The 16,115-nt window shown below is 40.3% G+C and overlaps 1 protein-coding gene across 10 annotated transcripts in view; it reads right to left on the bottom strand.

The window, feature by feature from the left end:
• The window catches only part of TRIM55 (tripartite motif containing 55), a 64,810-nt gene that overhangs the window by 8,116 nt on the left and 40,579 nt on the right, over positions 1 to 16,115 (bottom strand). The window contains exons 8-12 of one of the 10 annotated variants that reach the window (XR_014018714.1): positions 15,526 to 15,767; positions 13,860 to 14,147; positions 12,489 to 12,576; positions 9,190 to 9,338; positions 8,342 to 8,479 (exon numbers count right to left, since the gene is read on the bottom strand). Coding sequence is in view for 9 of the 10 variants with exons in the window: in XM_081265663.1 (XP_081121789.1) it covers positions 8,344 to 8,479; positions 9,190 to 9,338; positions 13,860 to 14,147; positions 15,526 to 15,767 (815 nt within the window). In the remaining variant the exon portion in view is untranslated. Of the gene's footprint in view, positions 1 to 369; positions 8,480 to 9,189; positions 9,339 to 12,488; positions 12,577 to 13,859; positions 14,148 to 14,187; positions 14,863 to 15,525; positions 15,768 to 16,115 lie in introns of those variants that run through there. The other 9 variants (XM_081265663.1, XM_081265665.1, XM_081265667.1 and 6 more) reach the window with 9 other exon arrangements.

Consider the following 16,115-nt stretch of genomic DNA (forward strand, 5'->3'; position numbering starts at 1 on the left):
GGCCATGGAACTGAACAGACACTTCTCAGAAGAAGATATACAATTAATTAACAGATATATGAAAAAATGTTCAACATCACTAGCAATTAGAGAAATGCAACTCAAAACTAAGATTTCATCTCACTCCAGTCAGAATGGCAGCTATTAAGAAAGAATACAAACAACAATAAATGTTGGCGAGGATGTGGGGGGAAAGGCACATTCATACATTGCTGGGGGGACTGCAAATTGGTGTAACCAATCTGGAAAGCAGTATGGAGATTCCTTGGAAAACTTGTAATGGAACCACCATTTGACCCAGCTGTCCCACTCTTTAGTTTATACCCAAAGGACTTAAAAACAGCACACTACAGTGACACAGCCACAGCACACTACAGTGACACAGCCACATCGATATTTATAGCAGCACAATTCACAATAGCTAAATTGTGGAACCAACCTAGATGCCCTTCAATAGATGAATGGATAAAGAAAATGTGGCATTTATACACAATGGAATATTACTCAACATTAAAAGAGAATAAAATTATGGCATTTTCAGGTAATTTAATGGAATTGCCAAATGTTTTCTTTGACATGTGGATGTTGATCCATAATGTGGATGGAGGGTGGAGCATGAGAGGAATGGAGGAACTTTAGATAGGAAAGGGGGAGGGAGGGAGTATGGGGGTAAGAAAGATGGTAGAGTGAGATGGACATCATTACCCTAAGTACATGTATGAAGACTCGAATGGTGTGATTCTACTTTGTGTATAAGCAGAGACATGAAAATTTGTGCTCTATATGTGTACTATGAATTAAAATGCATTCTGTTATCATCTATAACAAATTTGAATAAATAAATACGTTAAAAAAATCAAGCCAGTCTAACGAATCTGAGGCTATTACTAATGTGTAAAAGTATGTTTGTAACTGTTCCTTGTGAGTGAATAGTGAATTCTGCCTGGACAAACAGACCATCAGACTCCATTTTGTTGCCTCTTTTCTTTAAAAGCAGTTTCTACTCTAGAGTAAACTTCCCACGTGATGTGTTGAAACATCTAAAAGGAGAAACTAGTAGGACAAGGCAATTTTTTCAGAGAGATATAATTTTGGGGAAATGATCATTGACTAATAAGCCATTTGGAACTGATTTTGGGATTTGTCCGTTTGCACTTTCTTTTCTGTACTAGAGATTAAAATATTCTGCTTAAAATGTGTTAGCCATTGTTGCCCTATAGTTTTCAAAACCTGAGATTAAATCATTTGATTTTGCTGCTCTGACACCCCTACTTTTCCATGAAGTTATTAAAATTTTCTTCCAAAAAATAGGGATTGGTGCTACCTCTCAGAGAAGTAAGATTGGTGCCAGCGTGAGGTCCAAGAGCAAAAATTATCTGGAGTACCTGTAGGCACTTATACCATATCCTTGGGCTTGTTTATATAATCTGAGGACACAGTTCACTTGGGTGCATACTGGTGATGTACCCTTGTTTCATCTTGAGAGTTAATGCCAGCATCCCCTTTACCCTAAATGCATCCTGCCCGGCATGATCCACTGACAGAACAAACTAGACAGATACTTTCCTAACATTCACTCTAGTACAAGTCTCTACAGTTATACTTAAATGGGGCCTTTTATTTTTAAACTTGGTTCAAAGTAGAAGATTGAGCCATTTTCATCAGTAACCAGTGTCCTGCAGCAGCCTCTAAGTTTCTCAGGGCCTCCATTGCCTGCCAGCATCTGTCTTCTCCATATGGCCATTCTCTACACCACCATGACCCTGACCTATTAAAATGTGCCTTCGCTGTGTTCTATTCCCTCAGGCTTATCTAACTGATAGCAATCAATCTGATAAAATGAATTGAAACTAAGACATTAATGGATGATGATGGCTTAATGTACATCCCTGCCAGATATGTCCAGGCCTTACCCTGACAGATGAATGACGGCAGGACGTTGAGGGGAACTAAGAGTCTTGAGGAAGTTTGTGTCCAGCCTCCCTCAATTTCTTGAGTGCCTCAGAGGATGCCAATGAGAAATTCAGCCTGGCAGAGTCTGGTTACCACTGCATGTTAAATGCCAGTCTCTCTAGGCCAATTCAAAAGAACCCTTGCCCATCTAAAACAAAACCCATTTTCCTTAAAGGAACGTGGATAGGAATGATAAGGCTAGATTTGAGGCTGCTGAGTAGGCCACCATCTAAGGTCCAACAACACCTGATAGGCCGGATCAGAGAATCAAAGCCAGATTGGTGTGAGTAGGAATCGTGAGATCACATTTAGAGTATTTATTCAGAAAGAACCAACCCAAGCTTTGGCTTGCTCCCCTCAATTTGCATTCTTGAACCTTAGGCTCTTGAATAACTTAAGCATTAAGGATTCCTGGATGGAAAGGAGGATACCATCAAGAACCTGGGCCAGTCACCAGCAGTGAGAAGCAACTAAGGCATGGTTGGTGGCTGCCAACCAAAGACCTAAGCCTTGGAAACTCTGTTAGGCAGTTCTGCCATCATGAGCCATCATGAGCATCTCTTTCAGAGGAAAGCAGACATTTCTGTTTGGTGTAAGGCCAGCAACATATGTTAGGGACGAAACACAGAGTTGAGAAAATGTAGTATGACTGTTTGTAAGACTAGAGGAAAAAGAAAATGGGGATCCCCCAAGAATTTCTGGAAGGAAAACACTCACTAAAAAAACGTTTTCCTTGGAAGAATTTGTGGCCATACCCTCCTACATACGGGGATGGATGAAGAGAATTGATCTGGGCGCTTTATTGCCATTAGTTTCTTCCTTCCTGCTAAAAGAAGATCAGAAGCCAGAATAATTTCCTTAGGCCCATCAAATAACAAGAAATTAAACTACCTCACTTATGCTTTCTTAACCTGGAGGAGGATGGTGGGATGTATTCTGTTTAGTTTTTTTCAAACATGGTATCTATGAAATATGGGGTCAGAGTGGGCAGCAGGTTATGGGTGCTGATATCACCTGGCACAGCCGGGCCTTCTTAGATATGGATCTGACAGCTGTGTGTCCTTCACAGATTACATGTGTGTTCTCACTCTTTCTGAAATGAGAACTGAATTACAAAGAATTAGATCCCTAATCCTTCACAGACAGGAACTTCTTTACTTTGTCTTAGGCAAAGAGGCAAAACAGGTTCCAAGGAACCACACTATCAAGTTTTCATCATGACTCATTTATAGAAGAGGAAACTGAGACCTGGGAAGTTGAGGAACTTGCTCAAAGCATCTCTACGGATGAAGTGGTGAGAGGTATTAATGGTGACCGGATATCCAAAGGGAAAGGGGGCAGCTGGTGTTGGGGAACATACGACTCGGTAGGTGGGACTGACCCACCACTGGAAGTCAGACAGGCTTAGTTTGGGATGCAGCTAAAAGATTGGATCCGTCTCATTTGCAATGGACAGCCACATCCTAGGAAGCAGTGGAGGTCTAGAAATGCCTCACCTGTCCTCTGTGAGGCAGTGCCAATCTTATTCGTGGTAAGTCAAAGCAGAGGAGTCCTAGGTTGCACTGAGTTTTGTCTCAGTCCCATCAACCATGGTGAAGTGGGGATCCACTTACATTTTTTTTAGATGCCAGCTCGGCCTCCATAATGCGGCATACCACATTCTGGTGGTCACCAAGGATCTGAAGGCAGTAAGCTCTCTGCAACTCTGTGATCTTGAGCAAGTCATGCTCTCACTAGAATCCTCATTTTCCTCCACTATAAAATGGGAGGTTAACAGTTCCTACCATACAGAGTTGATGTGAGGTTTAAACGAGAGAATTTCTAAGACTTTGTAAGTGATAAAGCAACGTGCACACTTTAGTCACAGCCACTGTGGTGCCATCAGTGTTTTATATGCATTAACACAATGGCAGATTAACTCTTCACTTCGTGGATTGTAGTATATGAAAAAAGGCATTCCATTGAAGTCACTGAGATACACAAATGGAGACTGAAGAACCCAACAAGATGCATAATACTAACAAGGGTCTGAGGTTAAATGAAAATAATAAACAATTTAAAACACAGGAAGCAAAACTCAACTAGCTATGTCATAACAACTCCCCGAGAGAGCTCTCCCCAGCGCCTGTTTTCATGGAATTGTACAGCTGTGGGCACAGGTTGCCAAGGGGAAATGAATTCATTATACTGCCACACACAATTAACAGGATACCTCCCTCTTTGAAATGGATATATCAATTTTAACTTCCTGTTAAAATGACATTTACTCAGAATGCTATTTGATCCTGAGAAATGTAGTCTAAAGTTTACTTTTATTTTTTTCTGTAAAACCACAAAACGACAATTATTAGGATGTCACTTTCTCAGCGGGGTGGGGTGGGGGAGGAGCCCAGAAAAATAAAATTGTAGTTGCAAGACACAAAAACAAAAGCATTAATACTGTTAATGTAATGATTTCATGAAAACTTACTTGTTAAGAAAAACTTACTCCCACCTACAAATATTTTTTTTCTGTGTAAAAATGCCTGCATTGCTACTATAACTTCTTATAATTTCCAGGATTAAGTCCTGACAATGTTATGTATTAGATATAGGCTAGTCCTGCTCACTGGTCTGTTTTCTCTCTACTTTTATCAAGTTGAAATTCCAGCACAGCCAGGGTGCCTGGCAGAGCACAGTGATTTGTGAGCTCGAATTTCCTAATTTGTAAAACACCAAGCAACAGCTCTCTGTAGGAGATTTCTCTTTGGAAATAATTTGACACCCCAAGTCCCTCAATTAAATTCAGAGAACATAGTTAAATTTTCATTCATTTCAGTTTGCTTTGGAAAATTAAATACATCGTTTCAAAGGACTGAGGACCTATAGTCGCACCCCTGGGAAATCATGTTCTTGGTCTCCTGTTTTATTTTTATTTTTTTAAAAATGCTCTGTAATACCTTGTGAAATTAATCTCACACGGAAAAGAAGCTTCCCAGCCCTCTAGCCTCTGGCATCCCTCACCTCTCAATCTCTGGTGGCAGCTGGAGTGAATGTTTGTGCTGAATGTATGTGGTTTGGTCTCATAGGTCACTTGCATGAAAATGATTTTATCTTTTTCATGTTGCACCTGGTGGAGATGCACTGGCTGCCTCTCCTTGGACCTTTGGCCCATTGTACATTCCAGCTTAAGATAGAAGGAATATTTTCAAGAGGACTGTATCTTGGGTGATAAAGAAAATTGATGAAGGTTCAGATCTGGGTACACATAGAAATCAAACCTGGGCTTTGAGAAGGAAAAAGAAACTTTGCTACATACCCCCTTTCTGCTTGTCTTTTTGACCATTTAAACCAGAGGTCTGTTCTTCCTTCCCCTTTCCTTTCTTTTCCTCTCCTCTACTATTTTTTCCATCCATCTTCAAAAAATAAAACGCTTTTAAATTTTCCTTTAGGAGCATATTTATAACCTCACAGGACAACATTTACAGAGCCTGAATGAGAATTAAGATGGCCATGGGCTGGCTTTCCTTGGTGGCACTTTCCCTACAGCTTCTGTCTATAATTAGCCAGTGACCTTGACATCCACACATTCCTTCTACTATATCAGGGTTAAGGATGCTAAGATATGGGGGACCCACATTGTTCCACAGGCTCTGTCCTTGAGGTAATGATATGCCAGATAGAAGGGAACTGGGGATACTGGGGGTAGGGAAAAGCTATTTGCAACTTTATGTGGGCATTTGGGTCAGGTCTTTTTAGCCAAGAGGACAAGCCATCAGATCTTCTCAGTCAACAGGAAAAACCTGGTACTGGAAGTCACTGAACCACCAATGGGTGTCCTCTGTAGTTGTATGAAAACATTAAATAGGACAAGGAATGAACTGGGGCATAGGTTATGTCATGGAAATGTATAGAGATATTAGCTCATGAAGCAGTTGACATCAAAACTAAAAATAGGGTCCCTCAGAACCATGATGACTAATCACCAGGTTGTAAAATTCAGAACAATCACTTAAGAGTATCTCAATCATCCTGCCCATGGCTGTGCTTGGCCCTGTGTGTGGGTAAAGAAAGAAGGTAAGACATGCTTGATGGATTTGGGCCATGAAAGCTTCCTTGAGGCCTGCCATTTGAAATAATGCCTTAAAGATGGTCAGCACCATTCTCCTCCAGGACCTCCCCAACAAATACCTTAAAAGCCAGTACCCACACACGTGAACGAGGACCCTCTTATTCCCCTTTAAGCATGCAGACCCAGGGAAATAAGAGGAAGACAATACATTTTGTTTTCAAAAAACACACATTTGGGGATCAATTCTTCAAACAATATAGCAACGCTAAATATAAATGTACTTAAACACAGTTTTCAAAATATATGGAGCAAAAACTGATAGATCTGCAAGAAATATTTTTTTAAAAAATTACAACTATAGCCAGAGATCTCAAAATTCCTCTCTCAGCAACTGATGAAAGAGAAAATCAGTATGAATATGGGTAGAATCAGGACAGCACCATAAACCAAGCAACTTCATTGACATGTGTAGAACTCGCTACCCCAAACAGAAAGGACTTGTATTTTCAAGTGCATGTGAAATATCTACCAAGGTAGATCATGTTCTGGGCCATAAAAATATCTTAATAAATATAAAAATATTGGAAACATAAAACACGTTCTCTGGCCACGACAGAATTAAACCAGAAGTCACAAAAATATCTAGAAAATCTCTAAATATCTAGAATTTAAATATCATTAATCAAACAACAACGACAATAACAAAATCAGTCCAAGGAGAAACTACAAGGTCAGTTAGAAAATATTTTGAATTAAATGAAAATGAAAACATATCAAAACTTATGGGAGGCAGGAGAAGCTGTGATGGGAAGAAAATTTATAAGATTACTTATTTTAGAAAAAATAAATCTAAAATCAATAATCCAAGACTTCACCCAAACAAACTAGAAAAAGAAGAGAAAATTAGATGCAAACTAAACATAAGGAAGAAAATAATAAAGAGAAGAAATGAGTAAAATAGAAAAACTGACCAAAAAAGGGTAGGAGGTGAGGGGGACCTAATAAATCCAAAAGCTGGTTCTTTTAAAAGTTCAGTAAGACTAATAAAGAGTCAAAACAATTTTGAAGCCAGATCAAAGTTGGATAACTATTGTTACCTTATTCTTCTTGTTTGGTGACTTCCTTAAAGCTATAACAATCAGGACAATATGATATTGGTGGACAGACAGAGGTCAATGGCACAAAACAGTTCAGATATAGACCTATATATATATATATATATATGGTCAATTAAATTTCCAAAGGAAAAAGACAGTTTTTCCAACAAAGAAAACAAAATTTTGTTAGTGGAATACATGAATATCTATATGAAAAACAAACAAACAAAACTAATAATAAACCTTGATTCACACCTCACATATACAAAAATTAACAAAATGATCTTAGATCAAATTTAAGAGCTGAAACTAAAAAGTTCTAGAAGAAGACACATAAGGAAACTTTATGATTTTGAGTGAAGGAAAGATTTCTTAAATAGAACATCAAAAAAGCCTAACTATAAGAGAAAAACTGATAAATTGAACTGTTAAACTAAAAGAAAAATTGCTCTTCAATCTACATGGTTAAGAAATGAAAAGGAAAGCCACAGGCTAGAAGAAAATATTTGCAAAACATCTATCTGATAAGGGAGTTTTATCTATTATACATAAAGAACTTCTAAGACAACCCTAATAAAAGGTGGTTAAAAGATATGAACAGATATTTCACCAATGACAATATAAGAATGACTAATCAATACATTATAAGATGATAAACATTATTAATAGGCAGGAAAATGCAAATTAAAGCCATAAGGAGCTATCATAAATATCCATTAGAATGGCAAAAATGTAAAAGACTGACACAATACCATGCTGGCCAGGATAGAAGAGTTAGGAGTTAGGAAACATAACATTGAATAGACACTATGTAAAACATTTTGACAGCTTCTAATGAAGTTATACATTTACCATACAAACCAGCAATTCCATTCCTAAGTATTTACTCAAGAGAAATGAAAACATATATTCCACATATGAATGCTTATAGCAGCTTTATTTATAATAGACAAAGCTGCTAAGAACAAAAACATCCATTAAATAATGAATAGATAAATAAATTGTGGTATATGCATGCAGAGGAATACTACTCAGGAATAAAAAACATCCAGATAATGATATATGCAATAAAATGAATGAATCTCAAAAGCATTATTCTAAGTGAAAAAAAGCAGTCATAACAGTCCATATACTGTAAAGCTTTATTTATATGGCCTTCTAGAACCGGCCAAAAAAAATGTAAAAAAAAAAAAAAAAAAAAACTAAAAAAGCTGATTTTAAAATCACGTATCTTTCATTTCTTCATCCATCCAATATTCTGTGACTGCATCTAACAGGTCCATTGCATCTTTGCTCTACCGGACAATGAGGTCTGCAAGGACCTTTAGGTGATGACTTGAGGATGGTGTCATCATGGGTTTTATAAAGTTTATGGCATCTAAAGGAGATAAGAGCAGCAACGTGAACATCAAGCTAAATGGAAATCAGTATGATAAGAAGGATTTATGTATGACCATCTTGACAGGAAATAAAATTCGAGAGATATAATGCATTCTCTATTTCACTAAAAATCTATTATTATTATTATTGCTACTCAGAATGATGGTGTTTGGCTGGAGTCTATAATCCTTCCCTGAAAACATCCTGAAGCATAGTATAAAGTTGTTAGGACTAGATTCTTTATTGTTCAAGGTTGTATCAATAGATGAATCTACTCACTGAGTAGTCCCTTTATTTTTATGGTGAGAAATTTTGAGATTCAAAGAAATTAAATGCCCAGAGTCAAATATAGGCAAGAAACTGATAGGCGAGTCCTTTCTCTTAATTTCATTCATCTTTCCACTGCCCCAAACCTTGGAAGAATTTCTACCAGATTCCTGTATCTATATTCAGGCTTAAAGAATAGAATATGAATAGTGATCGTTCCATTCTTGGAACAGCAAATAGCTGTGACACATAGGTTTCAGTTTCTTACCACCATGACTTCATGCTCAGATGAAATACACAAAACACGATTCTTTAAAGAAGTAGAGATTGGAGAGATGTCAATGCCAAAGTCTCCATCTCCAATGCACTTGGTTCTCACTGGGGTGTGTGTGTGTGTGTGTGTGTGTGTGTGCGCTCCACCAAGTGGGGGCTTCCTCTGACCTTGAGGCATCTACTGTATCCAGCTCATGTATCAATCTCAGCAGCTGCTGAATTGATCCATCAAAGATGGAGACATTTCTTTGGAAACCCCTATTGTCTGCACAGCTCCCATTAAATTTGGACAGCTTCTTCCAAACGAGGCCAGTAAGCTGCATTGGGAAGGGGGGAAAGAGAATGGGGCAGGGGGAGGGGAGAAGGGGGGATACTCATTGCTGCTATGCCCACCCCTGTAAAAATGTAATTGCTACACATATTACCAATAAAATGCTCAACTGTCCACAGGGACAGGGTGGGGATGGAGGGAAATTCCTGTATTCACATGTAGGTATAATGGTCAGGTAAGTGTTGTGCAAAGAGGAAGGGCAACAGATGGAAGCAGATTGGCTCAGGCAATCGATCGTCACAACAAAGCGTCATCAAGAAATTCGGCCTCACATAACAAGGGTAGTTGTTATGATTTGAATGTGCCCCTCAAAAGTTTGTGTGTTGAAAATTTAATCCCCCAATTTATATATTACTACTATCTGGAGGTGGAAACTTTGTGAGACAATTGGGATTAGATGAGGTTGTGAAGATGGAGCCTCCACAATGGCATTAGTGACTTTGTAAGAAAAGGAAGAGAAATCCAAGCTAGCATACTTGCTTTGGCCAGGTGATGCCCTACACCATGTTACGATGCAGCATGAGGCCTTCACTAGATCCTGGTGCCATGCTCTTGGACTCCCTGGCTTCTGAAACTGTAAGCTAAGTAAACTTCTGTTCTTTTAAAATCACCTAGTCTCTGCCACTGAGTTATAGCAACAAAAAAACAGTCTAACACAGCACAACCTGTCACAATTTCCTTCTCCCACCTTGTTATTCCCTTCTTTCTGAGGCTGACTAGGTTGTGGTGTAACTTTTTCAAAACAAATTTAAAAATTGGCCCTTGAAAAAAATCTACAAGGGGGGCTGGGGATGTGGCTCAAGCGGTAGCGCGCTCGCCTGGCATGCGTGCGGCCCGGGTTCGATCCTCAGAGCCACATACCAACAAAGATGTTGTGTCCACCGAGAACTAAAAAATAAATATTAAAAATTCTCTCTCTCTCTCTCTCTCTCTCTCTCTCTCTCTCTCTCTCTCTCCTCTCTCACTCTCTCTAAAGAAAAAAAGAAAGAAAAAAAGAAAAAAATCTACAAAATTCCCTTTTACCAATTGAGCGTACAGCACATGTGGTCCAGGATGAAAACATGGAGAGCAATTTTGCAGCTAAAGGCCAGTTTATATATGGGGTCTTTGCATAGTTTTCTGGCAGGAATGGGGCTCAAAGTTCACCCTGTAAAAGGCTGGATGAAAATCAGCACCTTTCATGAGATTCAGATTTACCATAAGGCTCAATCCAAACCTTGTTAAGATTTTTTTTTTCCTTAGAGGATTGAGAAGGCAACAATGCTCATCTGATCTAACACAAAGGAGAAGCCCTGTTCACCACTGATGGAGGAAGGGACAACTGGTTTTTGCATGACCAGTTTCTAAGACATAATCTGCAGGTGTGCTTGGGTGATGGATAGGTGTCACTGTGTCAGTAGATATACGGAAAATACTTGAAAATAGAAAATATATCAGCAAGGGAGTCCGAGATGCCTAAAGCAGCCTCACTCCCAGACATGGGACCATTTAGTGAAGACAAGTAAGACCAGCAGTGGTCAAGGAGAACTCTTACACAACATCCTAAATTTTCATGGTAAGACTAGTGATACAGTGTGAAATTCCAACAAACTAACCTTGCACTAGATAAATATTCATCTGGTAAATTGGATTCTGGAGTGGTGAAGGTGAATTAGGCCTGCAAAAAATTCAAAGTCCTGCAATTTTGCTACTATTGACCTGTCCATATGCCATTTCAGGGATCAAAGAGCGGTATTCCATCCTGAATAGGTTTGCTTCTCTTTGTGCAAGCCCCTTTCTCAAATGCTGAGAACTGTATAAGTAAGGTGCTTTGCAATACTAAAGGTCAATCCACTGTGCCCAGCCCCACCCTACTGGTCTCACCCTCTCCTGACCACACAGGCATATGAATGAATATCAATGCACACAACATGGGCTCAGTGGATGGCAGCCATGAAGCATGACACTCCCCCTGCAGCCTCAGAGAATATTATAAGAATATATATATATATATAGTGACAAAACCCCAAACCTCTATTCTCAGAATATTAAGAGAACTCTTCAGACAATTATTCAGATCCACAATTAGGTCGTACTTCTAATAAAACATTAGTTTTATTAGAAACTAATTTAAAACAGACTTATTAAAAACAAACATGTTGTTTCCTTTCTGCCCATTTGCACCCCCAAAGTCCATGTGCATACTTCTACTGTTCTTTACCACAAACAATGTGGGCCGCTGAGCAGACTCTAAGGATGCCCAGAACATTTGAGGGTGCAGTTTTCAAGCTAACTATTAGATGGCGGAATGGATCCTGCTCACACTCAGTTACAGACGAGCAGGGACCCATGGAGGTCCCATGGCTGCTGCTGAGCAGAGAGCTCATAAGGCAGAAAAGAAGCCTGTGATGGGGGCTTCCAGGAGATAGGCAGGGACTGTTGAATGGTGTTAGGACTTTTCTCTGGTTCTGATTCCTCAGGTCTGGGAAGTGCACATTGATCTCCAGCTCTTTATTCCTTCAGATCTCATCTGGCTGCACTCCCCTGCTGCCCCCCATCGTTGCTACACCCATGGTACCTTGTTCTCAGGATTCTCTTCCCCCACAGGCTGAGGGTTCAAAGAGAACCCATAGTCACCCAGTCCATCTGCTTCCCATGTGGGGACTGCCTAGGACAGTTCCTCTGACAGCATCCCTATCCCCCTCCTGGGCATCTCTAAGTGGGCAGAGGAAATACTGCTCCTTAATCTATGGCACCCTGCACATTCCTGAATGGGACCTTGGTTGCTCCTCCCTCCGCTGAAGAGCTGTGAGTCCTCATAGCACCATGGACACCTTGTGCAACTGGCCTCCCTAATGGCCCTCCTGAAGGGGTCTCTCCTACTGGATTACTGAATAATTGCCCACAGAGTCACTGTTCTGAGTTAAGGTTTCCCACCATCCAGGAATAGATCACGTAGCAATTCTCCTCAGGAAAGTGCCTCGAGGTGATTGCATTGTAGGGACTTGAGGCCGTGAGTGTTATCTGTGAACGGGGTTCATTTTAGAAGACTGAGCCTCAAGGTTGGAAATCAATTCATCTCTGGGCCTACAGAAGAGGAATATTATGGAAGAATCTACATGAGATGTTAGTCAAGGGAAAAGAAAATATTTCCTACCCATTAAAGCAAAAATCAAGCACTGAATCTGACTCCAGATGTAGTGAAGGATAAGAAAAGCCAAAAGTGCTAGGCAGATTGCTAACTCCTGTGAGAAAACAAGAAGAAAGCTTCACTGATTTTATCACAGTTGTTTTTTTTTCCATTATTGTTTAGATGGGCTTTTCATTTTGGAACATATACCTGCTCCTCATGGGGGTGATTGTACTATTATTTGCAGAAAACAGCTCTTTCTCCTCAACTTACACAAAATATAATAATTTCCACAAACTTTCTAGACATAATCAGTCTACTCCAATTTTATTTCTACCTAAAACTACCTCAAAAGATCTCCTCACACCATTTACTTTTATCATTTTGCATCTGTGAAAATAAATGTCACCAAAGCATGTTGCTTTTAATTTTCCAATAATCATTTCTTTTTATTATCTCATGAAATTGAAGTCCCTTGAGCAGATGCAATCAAGAAAACAAGTCATTTTCTGATGTTTTTAAGACATGTTGTTCATAATCCCCTGATGAGGGAGGAGCACAGAGCTGGAGAATGCTACCCTACAGCCTCTTGTTGAGGTAACACTCACACCCCACAGTCATTTAAGAATGCTCATGAGAATGAGTTACCATGAACCTTCTTCTTCATGAAGAAACTAGAAAACATTTCTTCTATGAACTCTTCAGGACATGCAAACATCTAACTAGGCGTTAGGGAGAAGACATGGATTTCAAGCTTTCATTAAAAAAGAAGAAGAAGAAGAAAGTAATCAAGAGTCTCTTTTCAAAAAGTAGGTAAACCTGTGTTGTCCTGCCCCCAGGAGAACAAACTTAGGAAGCACAGGTTTAATCAAGCCAAGACTATCTCTGTTCAGCCCTTGCTAGCACACCCCCAGAACCTCAGAATCTTAGGTTATCTTCCAGAGCAGACTTAAAACCGATACAAACGTGCTCCTTGGAGGTTGCTGGGAATGATACAGAGGCAGGTGATTAGTCTTTGGAAGTCCAGAGGGGACACAGAAAATGTTGAGCAAAAGCAAGTGGATGCTGCAGAGAAGAACCAGGGACACCAGCCAGTCACTGCAGACACAGCAGATCTCAATAGCATGCCTAAAGGGCCAGGCTTGCTTGCGCCCTGTCTCCTGTGAGGACAGGTGTGAGGTCACCACGCACAGGCAGAGTGAGATCAAATTGATTTTGTTCTTTAATAGAACGCGTTAAAAAACAAGCCAATATCAGAGGGTGAGGTGTTCCTATATTTTTCTGAGGGCCATGCTTTCTCTCTGCCCTTTGAAAGCCCTTCTTTCTTGCTGCGGCCTATTCTAGCAGGGACGCAGGGGACACAGGAAAGCATTCAGGCACAAGAGCTTGGACACTAACCTGAGAAGTAGCTGCAGGTGAACTAGTTTCCTTACCACAAACTGCTGCCCTCTCATTGGCTACGGCTTCTGTCATTTCTGCCTTCTGTACATTTGACTCCTCAGAACTTGGAGGCCCTATGTGCCCCAGACTTTCGCTCCCTGGGGTGCAAGGTGGGTTGGTGGTGGCTTTCCGGGTTTGGCCTTTATACCAACTAGGATAAAACAAGGGATCCGCAGTTTCCGCTGCTGCAGGACCTGGAGTTTCAGACTCTGTGGTCTGCTGAGAGCCAGTGGGCACAATCTCCCCCTTCATAAGGATAGATAAATTCAAAAATAAAAAAAAAGAAAGAAAAAGAAAATGCAGTTGATTTTAGTTCTCTTCCCTTCAGGTTTGAGCACTGTGAGTTCTCTGTGCACAATGCCTAGTTTAGCGTCTGTTGTACTTCATCCCCTTCTGGAAGAACAAGGGGCAGAATGCTGACCTCAGGGCTCCTCTGACAGGCCTCTGGATATTTTCTGTGCTTTTATTTCACTAGGTGGTAGCCCAGGCAAATAGGAAACAGAAGCCTCAAGTCAAAATTGCTTATAAAGTATCAGGTATGGGAGAAGGGTCAAAGTATTGATCAGAATTAACTTTTTGGCAATATATGTGGGCCCCCAAACTGCTTTTCAAAAGCCAACAACCTCATTGATCAAATCTAACCCTCATTTAAGTTACTACCCTTCTTTCAATTTTGGTGCAACAGGTATATCCAGAATTTCAAGATTCTAGGAAGTATAAATACTATAAAAATTTTAAGCCTCATTTGCTATGGAGACAGAGCATAGAATATAATTCCATCGCTGAGTTTCCCCTCTGGGGTTTTATTTCTACAGATGATTTCAATCCATTCTGAAAGCAGGTGCAAAAGCAGGGCTCCTCTTTGATGAGTCTGCATTGCCCACAAACTCAACAGGTTGGATCCTGTCTGCTGAAGTGTCATGAAGTCAGCACAAAAGCTTGAAAACTGGACAGTGACCTCCTAGAAACATAAGGTTAGCTGATCAGGTGCAGCCTCTGGGATGAGCTAACATCCTAAAATGTCTTAAACAGTCCTGTCAACAGAGTCTCATCAAATGACAAACATATAGAAAACCAGGCTTCATTTGGTTGCCCACTGAAGGAAAGATACAGTTGCACATTGAGGTGAGCAACATGAACATATAGTAGTGTAGTTTCTCTGTTATGTATAGAAAATTCAAATTTCTGCAAGTATGATCACTTTCACATCTCACCTCATTATTTGTCACACTATACCCTATTTGTTAAGCAACAAAAAGTGACCACATCCACATCAAGCAATTCTCTGTGAGTTTACATTTCTCTCTCTCTCTCTCTCTCTCTCTCTCTCTCTCTCTCTCTCTCTCTCTCTCACACACACACACACACACACACACACACATTTTCAAAGACCACCTCACATCTGGAAGTGTTACTGGTGGAAAGTGGTATTAGGTCTTGCCACCCAGCTATAACAACAGGGAACCTGTTGAATCACTTAAGAGAATTCTCTCCCTAACACTGTGACTGTCCTGAAAAAATTTGCTGTATACAAATATAGTTATCTTTTTCTTAAGACAGAATAAATTGTTTGGGGTGTTCAGAAAGGAGGAACACTTGTAGAAAGGAACTCATGAATGGTTACCTGTGTCACTGGGGCATCCACAGCAGGTGGCAGGGTTGGAGGTGGCTCTGAAGAGGAAACTGGAAGTGCCCCGGGGACAGCCTGGAGCTCTGAGACCAGCTGAGAGGTCTCCGAGGCTTTTGCAGGACTTTCATCTTCTCCTGATGACTCTATTTGAATATTTTCCACCTCTTCCACTTCTACTGCTTCCTCTCCTTCTTCTTCTTCTCCTTCTCCTCCTCCTTCTTCCTCGTCTTCATCTTCTAGTAAGGTATTTTTAAGCTTGTTATGACTACCACTGCAGCCATGGAAATAGCTAATGGTCAGTACTTATGGCTCAAGTTAAGGTCAGAGCTAGGGATTCCTCTCCAATTGACACTTGACAGTGGCCCTAGTGTGCCATGCTGGGGCCTGTGCTTCTATTTAAATTTGGACAAGATAAATATAAAGAAACCATTGCCTTCCTCCTTGCTGTTCTCCCCAAAGCAAAGTCCCATACTCAATGCACCCCCCACTTCACCCCCACCCCAGCAGCCTGCTTATGTTTTTATCATATTGTGCCACCTCTGTAAGCTCCTGGAGGGCTGGGATTGTCGCTTATTTATCTCTGT

The sequence above is a fragment of the Spermophilus citellus genome, assembly GCF_964194105.1.
Source record: "Spermophilus citellus genome assembly, chromosome: 14".
In the NCBI taxonomy this organism is placed as follows: Eukaryota; Metazoa; Chordata; class Mammalia; order Rodentia; family Sciuridae; genus Spermophilus; species Spermophilus citellus.